The sequence below is a fragment of the Phocoena phocoena genome, chromosome 20 (genome assembly GCF_963924675.1).
Source record: "Phocoena phocoena chromosome 20, mPhoPho1.1, whole genome shotgun sequence".
NCBI lineage: Eukaryota > Metazoa > Chordata > Mammalia > Artiodactyla > Phocoenidae > Phocoena > Phocoena phocoena.
In genome coordinates this window covers 51808454-51830194 of record NC_089238.1, presented here as the reverse complement: position 1 = coordinate 51830194, position 21741 = coordinate 51808454, and the positions used below count along the sequence as shown (strand labels likewise).

Genomic DNA, 21741 nt, shown 5'->3' with positions numbered 1-21741 from the left:
GAGTTCTCTAGGCAGCTTTTGACGTGTGCATCCTTCCTCAGGACCCACTCCTGGTCCCCTCATGCTGGTGTGATGGAAGGACAGGCCTGAGGAGTTTCGCAGGGGGCAGCACTGACCCAACTGAGAACTGCCCTCTTGACTTCTTACCGCCCTCGTTTAAGCTGGGAAAGCACCTATAACTCCTTGAGGGCTGGGACGCCCTGCTTCCCTTCTAGCCCCACTCTGCTCCACTGAAACTCCCTGGCATGTCAGTGAAATGGGCAGAATCACACTTATTCTAATTCTTGGTGGCCGTTACTTCTAGACGAAAAGAACTGTCTCAAGGAAGGCTGTCTTCTCACTAGAATTCTTTGGTTTTGTGTATCGTAAAAAAATGAGGCATACATACCAGAATTTATTTATTATCTAGCTAAATCACAAATTTACAGTACATTCGAAACGGACTAAATGAGACACGTAGAAGAGTTTAAATGTAAAAGTAGAAAGGAATATCCAAAAGATCATTTAGATTGGATTATAATTTTAGGAATCTTTAAAGAGTGAAGTGTTTCAGCCTGGAGTCCCAGGACAGAACTTGGCCATTGCAGGTCTATTCACATGGATTCTGAATGGCAATCAGAAGATATTCCTTATCTGTGGAGAGATATGGACAAAGTTAATCTACCCTAAAAATTAAATTTAATAAATGAATACTTCAGCTAATCTGCTTTTCTCTTCAACACATCACTTGGACCTTGTGTAGACCAGTGGGCTCCCAGCCTGGCTGCACACCAGAATCACCTGTTGAGCTTTCAGAAAATACCATTACCTGGGGCCAAGCCCCAGAGGTTCTGTCTTTATTGGTCTGGGGTGGAGTCCCAGGTATCAGTCTTTTTTTTTAAGCTCTCCAAGTGATTCCAGTGTGCAGCTTGGGTGAGAACACAGGTGTAGGGAAAGCTTTATTTAGTTTGGGGGTAACTCTGATTTTACAGTTGTACTACAGCGAAGTTTGTTCTAGACTAGATTTAGGAACGTGAGTCCTGTTTTACACTGACGTCCACTAAGACTGTGAATGTAGCTCCTTCAAGGAAAGAAGTATTTCTGTGGCTGCTGTCTTTTGATAGCCCCAGTGAATGTGCTCTACTCCAGGGAAGGTTTAAGACCCTACAGACCTTTGATCTGCCCTCTACGTTATCCCCTGGACAGGAGACATTTCTCCCACTCTTCAGAAAGTCTGTGTGCTAAGTTCACATAACAGGAAACCTACACCTCCTAAATGGTTTGATTACTAACAACAAAAACAAATGGGCAAAATTCAACGTCTTTACTAATTTCACGGAATTGTCACATTCAAACTTCTTCATTTTGTAATTGAAGAGCATTATGTGTCATATTGCATGTTAAAATCCACACTCCCTGTCTCTGAGACAAAGCTTTTATCCAGTAAAGTAGACAGATGCCTTAAATAATGAAAAGAAATGCCAAATTACCTGGAGCTACCATGATTTCATGTTTCTTTGATCTGATCCTAAGAAAAGTTAGGTCGTTCTGAGGATCAATGTCACGGACTGTGCTCTTGGCTTTCATGGTCAGCTGATGAAGAAGACCTGCATATTGAACTGTTGTCGAGTTGTCCAAGGTCGTTCGGATGGGAATGCCTGGTACGAGATTTAATTTGGGGTTAAACATTTTTTATTTTGATTATAAAAGTAATATGTGCATCGTAGAAATACTGGAAAATACAGTAATTGTAAAAAGGAAGAAAAAGTGATGGCTCGTATCACTCAAAGGTAACAATTTTATTTCCTTCCAATCGTTTTGCCATTACGTGGATTTTAAAATTTAGTTGCATCAAACTATAATTACATATTTGACTGTTGCTTTTTTCTTCATTTAAATTATAGCATACAAGCTGTCCTTGTTGACGATGCCATCAACATTATTTTTAATGGCTGTAGACTTAGTGTTTTTGGGGATATATCATAATATAATCAACCCCCCACTGTTGGATTGTTAGTGTGTTTTTGTTTTTGTAGCTAATGGTGATGAACATTTTTGTACACAAGTCTTCTGGAAGTTGTTAATTGATTATTTCAGTACTAAGTTAACATATTACTATACAAAATGCATTCCCCTAAGCATCCTAAGGTGAGTCCACTGTGAAATGCTTGGTCTGTGACACGGTGCTAGTTTCTCCCCTGAGGCCAGAAATAGAAAGGGGATATCACTGCACATGCTAGAGGGTGTATCAAAAGGGATTTTCAGAATTTCTTTGTAACTTCCTCATATGGTATTTTGCAAACCTTAATTTTTATGCTAGAAAATACAGCAACAAAGACTGCAGTTCGGCTGGGCATTCCCTGGTTTGCACTCACTCTTGGTTTAAGCATGATTAAATTTGGCTACTTGTGTGCTCTATTGTTTCATTATATGAGTTTAAAACAGAAGCTATTAATTTAACTGGAAAAATCTAGCCAGACGAATATGCAAGTATAATTCAATTCAGTTCATATCAGTCCAGCTCCATTCAGGTCACTCAGCGCTTATTATGGAACAGGTGCTGTGCTAGGTATTTTACATATACTATGTCTAATCAGAACCGGCCTTCATATTATTTTGAAAACTACCAGATCAACCAGGGAATTCCAGGGATCTGATTTGCGATGTGCCTTGCGTTTAGGGAGACATATGAAGGTGAATTTGGGATCACTGTCAAGTTCCTCAAGAACCTGAATTAAGGCCAATCAATAAAAAAGGCTGACGGGGCTCTCTTGGGTTTTCCCTCAGAGAATGTAGCTCCAGAAACTGGTAAACAAGATGAGTGCTTCTAACTTGGGACTTTACCTGTTTTTCATGAAACTTTTTGAGAGCCTCAACCCTGACTTTGAAACAGACGAATTTCTTTTTAAGAAAGCCATTCTCTCCAGAGTAGGTCTTGCCAAAGAAGGCAACGACAGTATTTACAGGAAAACCTATTTAAGTAAGGTTTTACAGAAAACTTGTTAATTTCTGTATTATTGTTTCTTGGCCACTTTTTCTCCAGAAGTCAGTTCTGTCTTTCACAACTGATGAACCATCACAAGGCATGTGTCTTTAACAAGCAGGAAACTGAAGTATAGCAAGCACTCAACCTTTCAAGGGCACTTTTTGACCAAACAGTTTTATTTTGCATCATGAAGAGCAACTACCTACAAAGTCTGCATTTCTCAGTGTCAAAAAAGAAATACAACCAGAATAAATTATTCAAACTGTAGATGACAGGATTATGAATCAGATACTCAGGCCTACTTAGTCAGTCTATTCATGATCCAAGTCAATAAATAAAAGGGCTAGCCTTTCTGAATAATAAGTGCACACCGTGGAAACTCTTCGAGTTTTTCATATCCACTGTAGACCCTTGGAAAAAAAATCAATCAACAAATATTTATTGAGTTCTTTCTTGAGACTATGTGAGGTAATTAAAAAATAATTTCTTAGGAAGTAATTTTAGCACATAGTATAAAATTCACCCACTTCCCCTTCTGAGAGGTAACCACTGTTCTCAGTTTCTTTGGTGTCCTTGCAGAGATATTCTAAGTCTATTCCAGTATGTTTGTGTTTGTATTCTTTTTTAACTGTATCATTTTCTATTCCGTACCTTAACGTTTTTCATTTAATACACTCGGGAAGTTGTTCCATTCAGTCCGCATAAGGCTAGGTCATTCATGTTAATGTCTGTGTAATGTGACTGTTGAATGGATGCTTTGTAATACATGTAACTAATATATCTTCCTGACAGGCATTTGGGCTGTTCCCAATTTTTGACTTTTATAAACAAGGCTACAGAATATGTCTGTGTGCATGCCATTTCACATTTGTATATATGTGTAGGATAAATTCCTAAAATGTACCTTCTAGAACAAAGAGTATATATTCTATCTTCCTGAACTTATGACTCATCATGATCCCAGTAAGCTGGTATTCTTCAACTGTACATTTGGTTGATAGATTATATTTCAAAAATAAAAGGATTGGCTGGATGGCTGATAAAACCTAATGAAACTCAAATGACGGATTGTTAGAAATGTCGAGAATATTTAAAATTAAGAGTCTGCAGAAATCAGGCTTATATACATAAGAATATATGACAGATATGACTGTCTGGGAAACAAATATACATGTTCGCCAGTATCTAGTTCTGTGATCAGAACTGCAATACTGTAAACAATGAATTATTTTGTAAATGGGAAACCAGTGTTAACAAAGAATCTAACAAAAACCTATACTCCTCAGCATTGGGCTAAATTGATAAGTCCACTTTATTGTCATGAATAAGAAGTCTATGTTTCAATAATAGTGAAACCAAAGGACACTATTTAACATGGCAGAGGAGGAGATCTAAATGGATAAACGTGGGGTAGAAGGCCTACCTAGCCACAATTAAAACCTAAAAATTTGTTAAAATGATTTGCCTAGAACTAGTGGACTAAAGCCATGGGTACAGAACAAGAACACATGAACACTAGCTTAGTTAAATATTTTCACTGTTAAATTTCATGGGGCTTCTGAGAGCTGCAAAGCTGCACCGTAATAAATAGCACTTTCATCTACAGTTGACTAGGCTGTTGAGATGGAGTATTTCATTTCATTCTGGTCACACAACTTATACTATATGCTGTTAGTAAACATCCTTGTCATATCCTCTGCTTGTTAATAATCCGACCATAAAAATAAGCCCCTCATTTGTATTTTTGGGAAGAAGGTTAATTTGGCTTTCAGAAAAGTGCCCTGAATCCTAACACAACCTTATCCTAGTAGAGGTTCATTAGAAGTTAATGGGTGTTAAAGGTAGTATTTTGTTGCCTTTGGATGAGAAGAGTGTTAATTGAGAGACCTCAGGAAAACAAAAGTCATTTTTAATTCTACCACTCAGAGATCATCACCGTAACACAGCCCTGCCTTTTCTTCCATATTTCAGAGTGTATGTCTGCCTGGCCGTATTTAGGATTAGAAGATGCTGGCTACTGCTTCGTCTCCTGCTTTTTTTCATCTAATATTGTGAGTAGTTTTTCATGACTCTAAATATTCTTCAACATTTTAAATAGAGTAATGGTTCACTGAGTAAATATTATATAATAAGTTTAAAAATTTCCCTACTGTTGGGCTTTATGTACTTGTCTGTTTATTTACTGCTATTATATATGGTGCCTCCGTAATATCCTTTGCACCTAAATCTTTTCTTCATCACTTCTTAAACAAATTTCTAGGGGTGGAATTACAGATCATAAGGTATGGATATTCTTCAGACATTTGATGCATATTGCCAGGAGTATGTACTTTAGACTAAGTCTTCCAAAGTAACACATTAGATACATTGTCCAGGGTGTCACAGGTGAATGCACCTGGACTGGGTTGAATAGTGTCCCCTCCAAAATTCAAGCCCAGCCTAAACCTCAGAATGTGACATTATTTGGAAATAGAGTCTTTGAAGATGTAATTAGTTAACTTGAGGTCATACTGGATCAGTGAGGGACCTAATCCAACGACGGGTCCTTACAAGAAGAGAAAACAGAGCACAGAGAGGAGAACGTACACGATGATGGAGGCAGAGACTGGAGTGATGCACCTACAGACCAGTCAACAGCAAGGATCTCTGGAAATCACCAGAAGCTGGGCAGAGGCAAGGAAGGATCTTGCTGTGGAGCCTCTGAAGAGAGCCCGGACCCACTGACACTTTGATTTCAATTTCTAGCCTTCCAGAACTGAGAGAAAATAAATGTCTAATCCTTTTTAAGACACTAAGTGTGTGGTGCTTTGTTATGGCAGCCAAAGAAAACAAATAAAGCATCTCTGTGAAGTCATGCAAGTAACCTATCTTAGGGGGTGTGGCAGAGTTTATGCAAATGCCTGAAACTAAAATCAGTTCAACCAGAACCACGGACTTGTGCTGGACCGCTTCCTGGAAATATGAGGCATAGCTCTTGACTTTCCTGTAGGCTGATGTTAAGTCCTCTCCCTCCTGATCACTCAAGCTGGGTGAATTTATTATATTCATTTGACACTGAGTTTATTAAAATTTTATTTTATTATTTTGTAAAACACATCAAATGTTTTATCTGTACAAATAAATGAAAAATTCCCACATTCACAGAACTATTTAATTACAATTCTGTTAAGTGTTAGGTATTGTGCCAGGCACTTGACAATTATTATTTCACTTAATTGTCACAGTCACCAGTAAAGTAGGTTATTTTGCATTTTTAATGATAAGGGATTGAAGTTTAGAGTTTAAACAGACTTTCAGTGGGTAGTTGCTCACTAAATATTTATTGATGGATTTGCTCCAGAATAATGATTAGCTATGAGAGTCTGTTGCCAAGCACTGAGCTGGCGATGTACCAAATCCATGGTTGTACCATGGACTGTGTGAAGTAGCTACTCTTATTTCAACTAGTGCTCTGGGGTTTGTGGCACCTCTTGCCCTTGCAAATGCCTCAATCAACAATGAAGCCAGCAGAAACCTTTAAGAGGCTGCCACCATAGCTGAGCATGGAACAGTGTGCCAGAGAAAAGGCTTTGGGGATTGTTAATAGGCAAGTCTCTGGTATAAGTCTACAGATTTCACAGGTGGAAACGTATTGGCCCTTCTTAAACTATAACCACAAAGACTATACTATAAATTACATTAAAATTAATTCTCAAAGATTTCATTAACTACGGTAAAGGAACAATTTCTTTTAAAAATGAAGATTGAAACTCTGTACGCTTTACAATGTTAAAACGAAAGCAAACTGCCAACAATGGTATTCTTTCTATCTTCAATATAATAGTTTTATTGATACTCCTGAAATGTTAAAAGAGAGTTACCAAAGCTTTAAAAATTAGACCATGTGCAGCATTTCTTAGGAATATATAGGCGTTTTTAGGCATGTCTTATTAACGTTTATCTCCCTACCTCTTAGCAGAGTTCTTGACATGTAATTAATAGATACTCAATAGATGTATGATGAGTAAATGCTCTGGCTAAAATATACAAGATATACTTTTGATTTAAAATTCCAAGATGTTTGCCTAAGGCTTCACACAACAAACAGGCTCTTGGTCGGCTTCTGCCTGTCAAGAAGGCAGCCTGTGAGGTGTTTACCTTCTGCATTTACAACCATCGTTCCTATAACCCCTTTGTGGCTCTGGATCCTCTTGAGGGTTTCCTCCACCTCTGCCTGGAAGAGATCAGGAAGAAAATTAACCAGAGTCTTTGTGGTGACCCCAGTCTTAATTAGAGTAATGTTCTGAAAGACCCCTATTCTCCAATCTCCTTAAACTAAGATTTAGAAGCTCAGATTTTTGGAAGAGAGCTTTGAAATTGTCAGGTCCCATATGCAAGCCTATGTAAGACCCTCTACGTACAACCCTGACAAATATCTTGGCTTGAACTCTTGTTGAGACAGAAAGCTTCTTGCCTCACAAGAGCTCACTCCATTTTTATCTGTCTCTATTTACTGGAAAAGTATCCTATGTTGTTGAACAGAAATCTGCTCCTGGTCATCTTTCATTCATTGATCTTTCTGTATTCAAGTGAAAAATCTCTTTTCTACATTATAGATTTAAAAAATATTTATAGAGCTGTATCACTGCCTCCTTCTGTCTAAAAGCATCACTTAATGAGAAATCATATTCTCAGTCCTAAATGCCACCTAATTGGGAGTTCAGATGGTTAAATTCAAAATATTCTGTAAAAACAGTGTATTCCAGGATTCTACTGGTAACCACAGCCTGGATCTCAGTGCAAGATGAACGTTCAACCATGAGTGATTATGTTGGAACCCCACTACTGGGTTTTAAACTCAGCTTTCTGAATCACATGCATAGAGTATATATATTGTACCAGTTTCTTGCCTTCTCCAAATGCTAAAATCAAGAATAATTTTTTCCAGCCTGCATATTTTCCATAACTGAGTAATCACTGGATATTCTGAATTCAAACAGTATTCTGCAGAGTCTCTTAATGAGGATTTATGATATATTTTTCTTTCCAGCATTGTACAGGTGAACGTTATGTTGCTTTAGTCAAAAGACAGTTTTCTTTTGTCCCTAATATGGGTGGGAGCACTTATTTCCTCTTCCACCACTATAGCAGGTGTTTTCTAAATTTCAGGCATTCATGTACTAGATTTATAATTTTTGCCATTATGAATACCATCTATATTATTTACCCAGCACATTCTTAAAATTATTTCACTGCTAAAAGCTTAAATGCATTTTAAAAGGAAATTATACATCATTACCACAAATGTAAATCTGGTATCATTTGTCATAGGCAGAAATAACCATAAAAACAAACAAAACAAAGAGAGAACATATTGTTAAATTTTACCCCAATGAAAGCTCTGAGCCTGAGGTCTGCCCTTCAGGTGAAAAATCAAAACTACCAAAGGATAGTGGTATTAACGACCTAACAGTGCCAGAAACTCTCTCCTGGATACAGTCTAAAGGCTGAAAAAAAAAAAAAAAAAAAGAGGAATAAGTTTCTCTGATGTGATTCACTCTGTGGTTTTTGGTTTTCTGAGCCACCTTAAAGTAGCAACTGACATCTGCATCTCACGTTGGGAAACACTGAACTTAAAGCGTAATAGCTGTACAGAGATCAATGACTTACTACAGTTTTCTGCCATCTGTAAGACAACGTCCACAGGTCCTTACAACCGCTGCCCTCGTTCTATCTTTTTCTGTTTTACTTCTCTCCCAAACGCCTCTTGCTGATCTTCCCGGCCTTTCCCTCTCTTTTCCCAGGTGTTTTCTCCTTTGGTGATTTTTGAGCCCCCAATACAGTCTCTTAATTCCCATCGCCAATTCACTTTTCATTCCTTTCTTAAAAAGAAACTCTGCTTTCACTTTGTTCTTTTTCAAACCTTCCTGTCTCCATTTTCCCTTTCTTCTCCTCCCCTTCCCATTCCTGCTGCCTCTTTATTTTCCTTTCTTCTCTCTCAATAACTCCTTCTCCCCTCTCTCCATTTCCTTGCGTTCCTTGTTCCCTCTCTTTCTTCCCTCTCAGGGTGATTTTTCTCCTCTCCCTCGCGCCGCTCCCCTTTCCAAACTTGCCTCGCCGTCAAGGAGATTTCTCCTTCCCCTCAGGATCTTTCATCCCCTCCGTATCTCTCTTCTCTTTCTCGATACCCTCCCTCCACAAGTATCACCCCTCAGAAGTCACCCCCCCCACCCCAGATATCTATGCCCCAAGATAGTTTCCCCCATCTAGACATCTTCTTCCCTCCCTCCACGGTCGCCCTCTGGTCCCTCCAGGGTCTCCGTGTCACTCCTCCAAGAAGCTTCTGGAGACCCCACCCTTCGCCCCGGCCCCGGGCCCGGCCGGGCCTGGTTCAGCCCCGGGAGCGGGACAGCGAAGGTCCCCTGCCGGTCGCTGCCCTTGGAGCGGTGGGTCGCGGACAGAGCCCCCGGATTTACCATCGCGCGGGCGGCGAGACTCTGAGCTCAGTTCGGTGCCACCGCGGCCCGGGATATCAGCAACGCTGCCAGCCGTTGCTACGAGACAGGGGAGGAAGTGACCTCCCGGAAGCGTGGGTGCCCGCGCCTGCGTGCGCGCGAGTCGGGCTCCTCCGGGCAGGCTCTTCCGCCCCGAAGTGGCTTGACGCCTCCCGGCCGCCGTAGGCGGAGGCTGGGGACCGTGGCTCCGAGCGCTCACCTGGGGCGCGCCCGGCCCGCGGGCCGCTGGGCATGAGGAGAGCTGAGGGGCTTAGGCCAGGCTCCGGGTCATTCGTTCGTCCTTTCACTCATTCATTCCTTGAGGTACGCGTTCGTGTAACCGCCACTTCCCCGTTCAAGAACGATATATTGACCACCTACGCCGTCCCGTCCCCTGGGCCTGTGGTACATTCTAGCGGGGGAGACAGACGAAATGCGACAAACGAAGCAATACTGTCCAAGTGTGATACGTGCCGTGGAGCAGATAAACCGGGGTGGGTCCTTGTGACTCCGGGGTGATATTGGGTATAGCCTCAGCTGCCCAGTGACCCTCGGAGTATTTCCTGTGGCGCTGCCTTGTGCAGGGGTTTGTTTCCCCCGCCCACCAGGGGCAGTTGTTTTTTTTAATTTAAGAAGAACTCTACCGCAGTATGGAATAGTACAATCATGTATATATCCATCAGTTCACATGTCCCCACCTCCCAAACCGTAGGTGAAGCGCCATCTTACGTCTTAGGTTGTCATGTGTTGTAGCACCCCCAAGCCGCTCTTCTCTCAGTTGGAGGGTTGCTGCTTCCTAGCGATTTTGTTTAATCCATCAGGAGCTTTATTTATTTATTTTTTATAAAGTTATTTGCCCACCCTTCTGAGTTGCTGAAAAATTGCAGGCGGTAGTGCTGGAGGTTCTACAAATCGCCGTACAAGAGCGGTCCACCGGGTGTTTAAGGAACTGATGGAGGAGACAAGTTAAAGATCAATTAGGGATGGTTAGAAGTCCCTTGATCTTTTGAAGGGCATTGGATATATCTTTGTAGCCTGGGAAGAAGAAACCAACTGCGTGTGAGGGCCAGTAGGAAAATTTTGTGGTTGGGGTCGTCCTGAAGACCTGGGGTTTGAAGAGGACTTTGATGACTAAACTCTAAGTACTAAATGCAAGTGGTGAGGGGGGGATGCATCTCCGTAGGGGCGATGCTATAGCGACTCCCTATAATACTTATTCAGTTTGTGCTTCTATTTCCAGTAAGCAGCCTCACACCAAACAAGGCATGCTTATTGCTAGGAACGTCAGCTAGAATCTGAATAGGTCCTTGTCAGGGATGCTCTAGAAGAATTTCAGACTTGGTTGTTTGGGACTAGATGATCCATTTCAACTTGGAGTCTTATCATTTTATGATGTTACGTGCAGAAACACTCTCAGAAGCTCTAGTTCTGCTGAATTTTTTTTTTTTTTTTTTTTTTTTTGGTGGAGGAGGTGATCCTGGTCACTGTCATTTCCCCCCATCTTTTTTTCTTTCAGAAACTTATGCTTCTCAAAAAGACAAGTCACAATAGCTAACTCATGCCCATTGTCACTCAACACTTGGAACTCCAACCGAGATGATTAGGAATGGGCAACTAAGATTCTGGGGGAGGAGTCTGTTGTGTGTGTGTGTGTGTGTGTGTGTGTGTGTGTGTGTGTGAGTGATCCAGCTCTGCACTGATTGCTTATACCGCTTTTCAGTGATAAAAGTGTAGGCATTTACAGCAATACTGGCTGAATTGTATAAATAAAGATTCTTGGGTTCTCTGGGTGTATCAGATCCAGGAGATTCCTACTTGATTGTGCAGGCATTTGTTTTGCTTCTAAAAATTAGTGGCAGTGCACCGTGTTATCTCTGATGTCAGTCAGCTCTAATGAAGGAACTGACTGCATATGCATGGGGTGTGAATCCCCTCGTTTCTGGAGTCAGGGTGTCAAACTCATTCAATAGCTGACAGCTGTGATTAGAGCAAAGAAAGACTCCAGCGTGAAAGGCACTGACAGGAGTAGCCAACTGCAGAAAAAGTAATAAGGAGTACCCAAAATGACTTCCAATCAACAGTCAAGTCTGACTCACTGTGCACAGAAAATCAATGAGGAGAATATGAGCCATTTTCTCTTTATCAATTTTCACTTCTAATTATTCCTTGGAGGTAGCTTGGTTTAGCTTTTATACATTTTGGGGGACTATAGTGAATATCCGGAGCTGTGCGGTATAAAGTATCTTGGCAGCAGCGTCTGTCATGTTTCCTACCCCATCCTCAGTACATGGGAACCCCTCTTTCCCTTTTCTCTTCTCCCATCCATCCCCTCACCACTTCTTTTGACCCACAGTAAGTGCTAAGTAACTTTGAAATAAAGAGAAAGAATGAGTGAATAATACTTTTTGCAAGTACTCTGAAGTGACACCCAAACTCGTGGTCCATGTGAAGATAGCCTACTATTCTTCACATATAATTTTGTCAAAGAGAGATGATTGTCTTCTGGGGTCTATCTCTTGGATAATTTGTTTCTGTTCTCTGCTTAATCTGAAGAAATCCAGGTGACTTCACGAGCTAGAGTTTTCTCTTGGGGTTTTCTGTACTACTCCATATAGAAAGTGGCATTCCTGCTAGTTGGCAGATACTAATACTGAGCCGTGGAATATATTTTGTGCCCATTTTCTCATAAGATAAGGCATCATTTGTCAACTTAAACAGAACTTCTAGTGCTCTACTAGTTTTGCTTAAAAAAGTGTACACTAGATTCTTTGAAAATGTCTCTTAATACTGAGGCAGAATCAGAACATGTCAGTGATGTCAGTATTACACACAACTGACCCAGTACCATAGAGTTACAGAACTGCAGATTTAGGGTTTCAGAAGATCAACCATTTTCTACTTCTTATTAGGACAAAGGCATCCTCTAGGGTAATTGTTTCCAGGACTGAAGTGTAATGTAAGCATTTACTTCCCATAAGGGAATCTTTGTTGGAATTAAATGGTTTCCTAGAGCACAGAATTTGGATTTACATGCAGGTAGGGTTGATGTTTCTAGGTGTGTCTGTGAGTAAAATAAGTTCTCAGGGCTTCTCTTTCCTCGTTTATAAAATAGGAAAGACAGTATCTGCCTTACAGAGTTGATGTGAGGTGTCAAAATGCTTGGTTTGTGTCAGGTGCCCAATATGGATCATTTAACCACATTTCTTTCTTGTGTCATTTCTTTCTATTGTATGTCCTTCCTTATTCTCTCCATTCATTTTCTCCCTTCTCTCCCTCCTTCTCATCTTTCTCTTTTTCTGGTCTTTTCCTCATTACTTCCTTCCCATTTCTTTCCTCTCTTTTTTCCTGACTACCTTCCCTTCAACCTCCTTTTCCTTCATGCACTCCCTACGAGAAAATCCTGAATTTCTATTATTGACTTTCCCCCTGAAGAACATCTTTCCCTTTGTTTTCTTATTCCCCTTCCCCAGTTCTTCAATTAGAATGTTCATCTAATGTAATCCATCTACCTCTCATCTCATTTTTTCACAATTCCCATTTTTAAACTTCTCCCTCCAGCAAGCAGTTCCCATCTCTGTGCATTGCACTCAGTAGATATTCTTAGTGTCCTGGGGTTGAGGAAACACTGTTTTATTTCCTGGTCTGTTAGTTTTGTTCAAAGAAGAAAGGACTGAAAGGAGCAATAAGGAAGCCATGCTCTTTATTCCTGATAATTCAGTCCTTTTTCCTGATAATTCAGTCCCAAGGTCTCTGATATACTCATGTATATATTTTTCAAGCTCTCTGATCTACTTAGTTTCAGAATTACTTTCATTGGTAAGTATAACACAGAAAAACAGTTAGGTGCACTGAACAAAAGTTAGTTGGTGAGTTACTAACAAAGGCCAGGTGCAGAAAAGAAAACATACAGTCAGTGAGTTACCACAAAGTGAACTCCCATGTAACCCCCAACCAGGCCAGTAAATAGAACACTTCCAGAAGCTTCCACATAGCCATTCCCAATCATTACCCCCACATGTATGGCCTGAAAAGCCTAAAATATTTACTATCTGGACCTTTACCAAAAAAACTTTCTGATCTCTGTAATAGACTGTTTTTCCTCTCTTGAGTCTTCAAAATATGTTTAACGGTTGAAAACAAAACATTGTTCAAAGTACGTAAATGTAATGTGTAAAATAACCACAACATAAAGTGGGGAGGGTAAAGGGATGTATTCTTACATTCTACTTGAAGTGTTCAAGTATTGATTCTAAGTGGACTCTGAAGTGAGGTGTATAATCCCTAGAGCAACCAATAAAAAAAGTATACAAACAGATATAGTAAAATAGCATAATAGATGAATTACTAAAAATTGTTCAAATAATCTAAAAGAGAAAAGGGCAAACAGTGGAATGGAAAACAAATGGAGCAGTCAGAAAACAAATGATATCATTGTAGAATTAAATTCTGATATATCGATTACATACCAGTTAATGGAGAGATTGTCAGAATTCTTCAAAAAATGACCAGTGATTTCTACTTTTGGAAAGATGGAATAGATGTACATTTCCCTTTTCTTCCCATGGAATGTAACTGAAAATCCTGGAAATTATATGTACAAACACAAGAAGACTTTGACAGATGGAGTAAATCAGTCAGATTGCCTAGGGACCTTGTGACCCAAGGAATGACATAATTGTAAGGTACCTGGGTTTCTTTTTTGCCTCATCTGTTCTAGACTAGGAACTGAAGAAGCTGGTCACCCAGAAATGCCAATAGGCACAGAAATTTTAAAAAGCACCGAGACAAGCCAACTCTGGAGCCAAAGGACCAGGAAAGGGCCAGCCTACAAGATAGAAACACTTAGAAAATAACCACTCTATTCCAGCCAAACACTAGTAAAGGCCAAGTGGAGAGTATAGACTTCCACTCTCACCTTGCTGTAATGCCCCCAGTCACCACTAGGGTATTGTCAGAGAAGGCTGAGTAGGTAGTTGGTACTTTTCATCCTTCTGGATAACTGCCCCCTGCCGTTTCAGTGAAGTTCATGTGGAGACCCTGGACTGCCACCCCATAATAGCATATGAATAATTCCATTAAATATAAACAGTTAAAAGAAACCAACAAAAGGCAGAGATCATGAGAGTGGATTAAAATCATGACCTAACTATATGCTATGTGTAACTGACTTCAAGTATAACATAGGTATGTAGGAAATAAAAGGACGGAAGAAGATATATCATGTAAACATTAATCCAAGTAAAGCAAGAGTGGTTATATTAATCTCAGATTAAGTAGACTTCACAGCACAGAAAATTACCAGATATAGAAAGGAAAATTATATAACGATAAAATGGTCAATTCACAAAGAAGTTATGGCAAATCTAAAAAGGTATGCATCAAACAACAGACCTGCAAACTATGTAAAGCAGAAAGTGACAGAATTAAAAGGATAAGTAGACATATCTTCAATGATAGTTGAAGACATCAACACCCCTTTCTCAACAATTGATAGAAGAATCACAGAAAGCTCACCAGGGATAAAGAACTTGACATCACCAACCAACAGAATCTAGTTGACGTTTATAGAACACTCTAACCAACATCAGCAGAATATATATTCTTTTCATGTGCCCACAGAGCATATGCCAACATAGAGCACATCCTGGGCCTTAAGACAAACCTCAACAAATTTAAAAGAACTGAAATCAAGCAGAGTATGTTCTCCAGTGGCAGTGGAGTCAGTCTAGAAATCAGTAACAGAAAGATAATAGTAAAATCTCCAAACACTTGGAAAATAACACTTTTCTAAATAACGCACGAGTCACGGAGGGGATCTTAAGTAAGTAAATACAGTGAACTGAATGAAAATGAAAATACAACATATCAAAACTATGGGACACAACTGAAGCAGTGACGAGAGGGAAATTTATAGCACTAAATTATTACATTAGAAAAGACAAAACATCTTAAATCAATCATGTGAGCTCTCATATCAAGAACCTAGAAAAACAAGAGGAAAATAATCCCAAAGGAGACAGAAGAGTGTAAATCATAAAAATAAGAACAGAAAAAAAATTTTTTAGGAAAAATAGAGAAAAATCAGAGTTGGTTCTTTGAAAAGATGAATAAAATTGACAAACATCTAGCAAGATGGACAAAGATAAAATGGGAGAAAACACAAATTAGCAGCATCAAGAATGAAGCTACATGCTTTTCAGAGATAAAAAAGTTAGGGAACAGTATTAACAACTTTGCATACATACAGTTGACAACTTAGATGAAATGGACCAATTCCTTAAAATCACCCACCAAAAAAATCTCACCCAGTTTGAAATAGATAATTTGAATACCCCTGTACCAATTTAAGACATTGAAGTTATAATTTGAAAATTCCCCAAAAGAAATCTCCACTGGAGATTCACCAAATAAATCTGCCAAATGTTTGAAGACTAATTAATATGGTTTATACACAGTCTCTTTCAGGAAATAGAAGGGGGAAACCTTCCCAATTCATTTTATGAAGTTAGCATTACCCTGATACCAAAGCCAAATAAAGGCAGTACCAAAAAAAAAAAAAAAAAAAAAAAGGAAGGAAAGAAAAGTATGGACCAATATCTTTCATGAATGTATGTGCAAAACCCTTGACAAGGTATTAGCTAATAGAATTAGCAATTAAAAAGAATTACATACCATTACCAACTGGAGTTTATTCCAGGGATGCAAAGTTGGTTCAAAAATCCGTCAATGTAATCCACTGTATTAACAGGCTAAAGAAGAAAGAAATAATCACGTGATTAATCAGTTGATGCAAAAAAAAAGAATTTGACAGAATTCAGTACCCGTTCGTGAACCACTCAGCAAACTAGGAATAAAGGGGAACTTCTATAACGTTATAAAGATCACCTACCAAAAAGCTACAGATAATGTTCTTAATGTTGAAAGATGAATGCTTTTCTCCTAAAATTGGGTGTAAGGAAAGGCTGTCCTCTCTCACTACTCTTCTTTAACACAGTGCTGGGCCTGTTAGCCAGGCAATAAAGCAAGGAAAGGAAATAAAAGGCAAACAGATTGGAAATGAAGAAATAAAACTGTCCCTATTTGGAGATAACATGATTGAATGTGTAGAAAATGCCAAGGAATCTATGAAAACAACTTCTAGAAATGAAATTTTAAGCTGTAAATCTAGCAAAACTTGCATAGGACCTGTATGCTGAAAACTATAAACTGCCAATTGAAGAAAATGAATATCAAAATAAATGGGGAGATGTCAGTTCTCTCCAAATTGATGTATAGGATTAACACAATTCCTGCCAAAATCCCAGCAAGATGTTTTTTGTAGATATACAGAAGATTATTCTAATATTTGTATTGAAAAGCAAATAAAATATAATAGCTAAAGCAATTTTGAAAAAGAATAAAGTTGGAGGAATCACTATACTCAATTTCAAATACATTAGGTAGCTACAGTAATCAAGACTGTGTGGTGTTGGTGGAGGGATAAACACAGATCAGTGCAACAGAATAGAGAACCTTGAAATAATCCCACACAAATATATCCAACTGATTTTTGACAAAGGTGCAGAAGCAGTCAGTGGAGGAAGGATAGATTTTTCAATAATCTCTGCTGGAGAAATTGAACATCTATAAACAAAGGAAACAAACCAAACCAAAACAAAACAAAAAAATCCTTGACTTAAGTCTCACACCTTATATACTGATGCACTCAAAATAGATCACAGACTTAAATGTAATGTAAAACTAACAAACTTTAAGAAAAAAACATAACAGAATATCTTTATACTCTAGGGATAGACAAAGAATCCATAAAAGGAAAAATTGATACATTAGACTTCATCAAAGTGAAAAACTTGGCTCTTTGAAGACGCTGTTAAGAGAATGAAAGACAAGCTACAGACTGGGAGCAAATATTTGCCCAGCATGTATCTGATGAAGGACTAATATCTAAAATAATTAATTCTCAAAACTGAGCAGTAAAAAAGCCCAAATGATCCAGTTAGAAAAAGGGCAAAAGGCATTCCACTAAAAAGGATATACAGATAGCAACTAAGCACATAAAAAGATATTCAACATTGTCAGCCATTAGGGAAGTGCAAATTAAAGCCACAATGAGATAGCATTACACACCTATTGCAATGACTGAAATAAAAAATAGTGACAACACCAAATGCTGACGAGGATGTAGAGAAACTGGATCACTCATCCATCGTGGTTTGATTTTGTGTGGTTTTCCTTGTATTTATCCATATCTTTTGTCCATTTTGGGAAATTCTTATCCTATGTTTTAACAGTTTCCAGTAATTAAAAAAACGTTTTTTTAATGAATGAATAAAGACTATGAGCTTTGTCTAAGGTAATTGACTGAAAAATGTTTCCTCATCATGCTCTGCATGTGTATTTCCATCTAGATAATTATAAAAATGGAAACAAAACAGCACAACTATATATGGTGTTTCCCCATTGTTGCGCCCTAAGTGATATCTGCCTTGTTCTTACTGTCAGAATTGACTGATTGTCATATAGGATATGTTAGGCTAATTTTGCTGTAAGTTTTATTTTTTAATTAAACCTGTGTGAGGATGTAAGCAGTGAAATATCCTCTCCAGACCTTTAAAAACTGAGGATAATGGGTATTGGGTGATGGAGAAGTCTGTGGCCCTTCTATTAGCACTTAATAATTTCTCACCTCTCATTTTTCATTAGCTGGGCATAGTTTTCCAAGCACTTTGATATTCCCTTTCTCAGCCCTCACAACGACTCCTTGAGCTTGGCAAGCTTGCAGAGATAGTCTCTGAGGCTAAGAAGCCTGTTGACAGATAAGGGTCCAGAGTGGTAAATCTCATTTCAGAGCTGTCTGGAACTTCCCAGGATGGCTCTGAGTCTGTATTTGAGTGCCTGTTTTATACTCATCAGGTTACCTAGCTCCAAAATATCACAGTCCTTCCATGGACACAATAAGTGGTCCAGCCAAAAACGAAGTTGTCTTCCTTTTATGGTGTTACGCCAACTGCATACAAGAGAGAAGACTTTGTTATCTGTTTGGAAAGAGGGAGGGTTCTCATCTCCCTCCCAGTTGACTGATGCTTCCTAACAGCCCACCAGCCATCTCAGAAAGAGCCCTCCTGTAAATATTTTGGTCGACCACTTCTCTTGCAGCTGACTCAGGAATTGAGATGGGTAGTCTGCGGATCCTAGAATCAGTCTGGAGATGGTGATGAGATTGCCAAGTGGAATTGCCGTAAGCCTTGACTAGCAAGAAGCAGCTTACCTTGTGGAATCTCGGGCCTTTCTTCTGACCACTGTAGGGACTAAGAGGACAAGGTAAGCGAGGAAGCACAATGGTGGGGACTGAGGCACATGTTGGGAAGGCAAAACGATGGAGACAATGTATGAAGCTTCAGAGTCCTTCTTGAGCTAAATCATACTCACGTGGGGCAATTGTTCCTTCAAAAATATCGCTGGAGGAGTTGAACCAGAAACATGGGAATTGCAGGGAATGCATGGGAATGCAGTAAATAAAATAGGAATATCCCCTGCTTTCATAGCACCTACTGCCTAGCGGGGATGTACTTCATAAACAAATAATTACACAACTGTACATCAGGGTTCTTTGTGGGAGAAGAACAGGTTGCAATTGGGGCACATAAGAGGTCATCTTGACCTGGTGTCAGGGGGTCCTGGAAGGATTCCTGGAATTAAGGGTATCTAAGCCGAGTCATAAAGGAAGATCAGACACTTGTTAGGTGAACACATGTGGAGGTAGAGTAGAGGGAAAAGAGTGGGCAAGGAAACGAAGATGTTTCAAAGAACTAAGATTATTGCAGTTTGGTATGACTTTAGCTGTGGCTTTAGCATACAGAATGGGGAAAAGAGGTCTCTAGGCAAAACCTAGTATTACTTTGAAAAACTGGGTCGAAGTGCTTAACCTGAAATGTAGAGAATCGCCATGAATGAGCCACTGGCTCCCCACTGTCTACTAGTGTGTTTATGTAGGAACACTGAGTTCATATATGCAGGCAAGATGGTGCAGGTTAACTCAAGATTTCTATGAGTACGTTTTGCCTTGCCTGGCAAGTTGTGAAATCTGTCCTCTCACTGAGGCAGACAGCGCCCTCCCGTGGCAGTGAAGGTGAGAGCTCCATCTGCTATAAGGACGGTGCATTTTTGCGCATTCCCCTCTGAGGTCACAGTCAGTTGAGAGTCGGTAGAGTCTGCTGAAATTCTGGAACCAAGTAAGACAAAGAGAGTGCTAGTCCTTATGGAGAGCTGACTTATTATCTAAATGTTAATCCTTTTAATATACCTCCAAAGCAGTCTCCTGGTTGAGAAAAATTACCAAAAAATAATGGAGGAGAGAATGAGGACTATAAAAAATGGGAAATGTTCTGTCATTTCCCTTTCAACCCCCGCCCCCCCAGAACACTGATTTAGCTTTGGATGGTGGAAGGGAATTGTAAGTGGATCTACCGGTGTAAACAATTTTAACAATAGAAAGTTAATTTCTTCTCAACTCTTCTAAACGTTGGAATAAGACTTTGACGTGTTACCAAATAGCCAGTCTGTTTAGGTGCTTACCTGTCTGGGATCAAGACAGAATAAAAAGAGGTGTGTGTCTGGGGGAGGGGACAGCTGTGGGTCATGTCATAATGTCCCAGGACACACCCAATTCCCCTTCCCCCTACAGGGGGAAAATTGGGATCCCACTCTACCCAAACGTGTTGTGATTTTGAGCATATTAAATTTTATTTAGTTATTCTACAGAAACCTCAAGATTTAAGAAGGTGCCCAATGGTGTGGATAGAATTGCTTTAAATGACATAAGAGCTGGAACGCAGTAGTTACTTTTCTTTCTGCCTAAATAGGAAGAACGGCTGAGTCGGGGGAAGTGACCCTGTGGTGCTTTTCAGAATCCTCTAGGTGGCGCTGCTGCAATAGCTATTGGCCAGAAAATTTTTAAGCACTTAAGTAGCAAACCAAAACTTAACTTATTGAATGTCTTATATTCATGGTTAATTGCTAATATGATCCTGCTGATAATTTATACCATCACATTTACATAATAGTCTCCTAAGAGTGAGCCTATACACATAAATTCCACAACCGAGTAATTTCAAGGGTTGGAATACATGTACTTCTCTGGTTATTATTTCATAAAATTATGGACTTTCGCATGTAGCTGAATTCTTCCACACACGTTAAAACTGGCTGCAGGATTAGCTCTTGTGACCTCTACTTGTGTTGGACAGTGTAGGACAGTGCCTTGTGCACAGTAGGTGCTAAATTAACATTTATCAGAGGAATTGATTCTATTTTGTTTTTCCCCTTTCACTACAAATTGGAGATGAGGTGACTACCTGAATTAAGTTTTGTGCAGCCCTGGTCAGACACTTGCTAGTAAAAAGGCTGGGAGGCCATTTTTCCTTTACTTCTGAAAATGGCCTGAGGTGGAGATATATATATATATATATATATATATATATATATATATATAAAAGAAATCACTTCTTCATTTTAAAAGTAAATTCATTTTCAGGTTGGTTCCATTGAAATGCAGGAATGGTATGAAAAATTGTGTTTGATAATCGCTCGAATCTTAATCAAGATTTTATTAAAATCAATATTTGATATGCTGCTCAATTTAATTAAACTAAACCATAGAGAAATGAGTGATAAATGGGCTTGAAAATCAATCACGGGATAAGGTATGTTTCTTTTACTTAGTTTAACCTATGAAATGTTGAGTTACGCAATCGCTGTGACGACAAAAGGAACAACAACAAAAATCTCCGCTTTTATTTATACAATATGGACAACTAATATGAATGAGCAGGTACTCTGTGCCAGGCACTGTGCTAAACCTTGTGTACTAAGTTTCTTAATTTATTTTGGAACAAAATCCTACGAGGTCTGTCTCCTCAGTTGAGCCAGCGTGCGTGTCCCAGGTCACTCAGCCGGTAAAATGACAGAGGTGGATTTTAACACAGTGATCCAGCTTTTCCCACTCCCTTAAACTGCTCACAAGGAGGAAGAAAAAATATAATTTGACTGTGGTTAATTTTGGAGAAGGTCAGTGGTGGTCATTTTCTTCCTAGAAGAAGTGTTGCTTTTAAGGCTAGTGATAGAAGAGAAGTGGGGGGCAAAAAGCCGAATCAGAAGGTCTCAGCGTTGACTTAGCAGCTCTGAGTCCCGTGGACTGGAGGAAAGAAAAAAGGTTTTTCTTTTTCTGGACAGACACAGAATATGGTTATTTACTATATAATTTATGCTTATTGAGAGTGGCAGAGATTTACGGCTTTAGTAAAA

At 39.4% G+C, this 21741-nt stretch overlaps 1 protein-coding gene across 1 annotated transcript; it reads right to left on the bottom strand.

Moving 5' to 3' along the window:
- Positions 1-330: 330 nt before the first annotated feature.
- DYNLRB2 (dynein light chain roadblock-type 2) lies at positions 331-9484 on the bottom strand. Its single transcript, XM_065899137.1, has 4 exons — positions 9421-9484; positions 7103-7178; positions 1470-1637; positions 331-633 (listed from the first exon to the last, which is right to left on the bottom strand). Exons 1-4 carry the CDS (start codon positions 9421-9423, stop codon positions 590-592), a joined length of 291 nt encoding a protein of 96 aa, XP_065755209.1. The 5' UTR covers positions 9424-9484; the 3' UTR covers positions 331-589.
- Positions 9485-21741: the final 12257 nt, after the last annotated feature.

Excerpts from the sequence above, each read along its gene's own strand:
- DYNLRB2 (XM_065899137.1), bottom strand. Across the intron at positions 1,638-7,102 it reads GATGGTTGTAAATGCAGAAG|GCATTCCCATCCGAACGACC; the intron begins GTAAACACCTCA and ends ATCTCGTACCAG. Across the intron at positions 634-1,469 it reads TGAAATCATGGTAGCTCCAG|ATAAGGAATATCTTCTGATT; the intron begins GTAATTTGGCAT and ends ATCTCTCCACAG.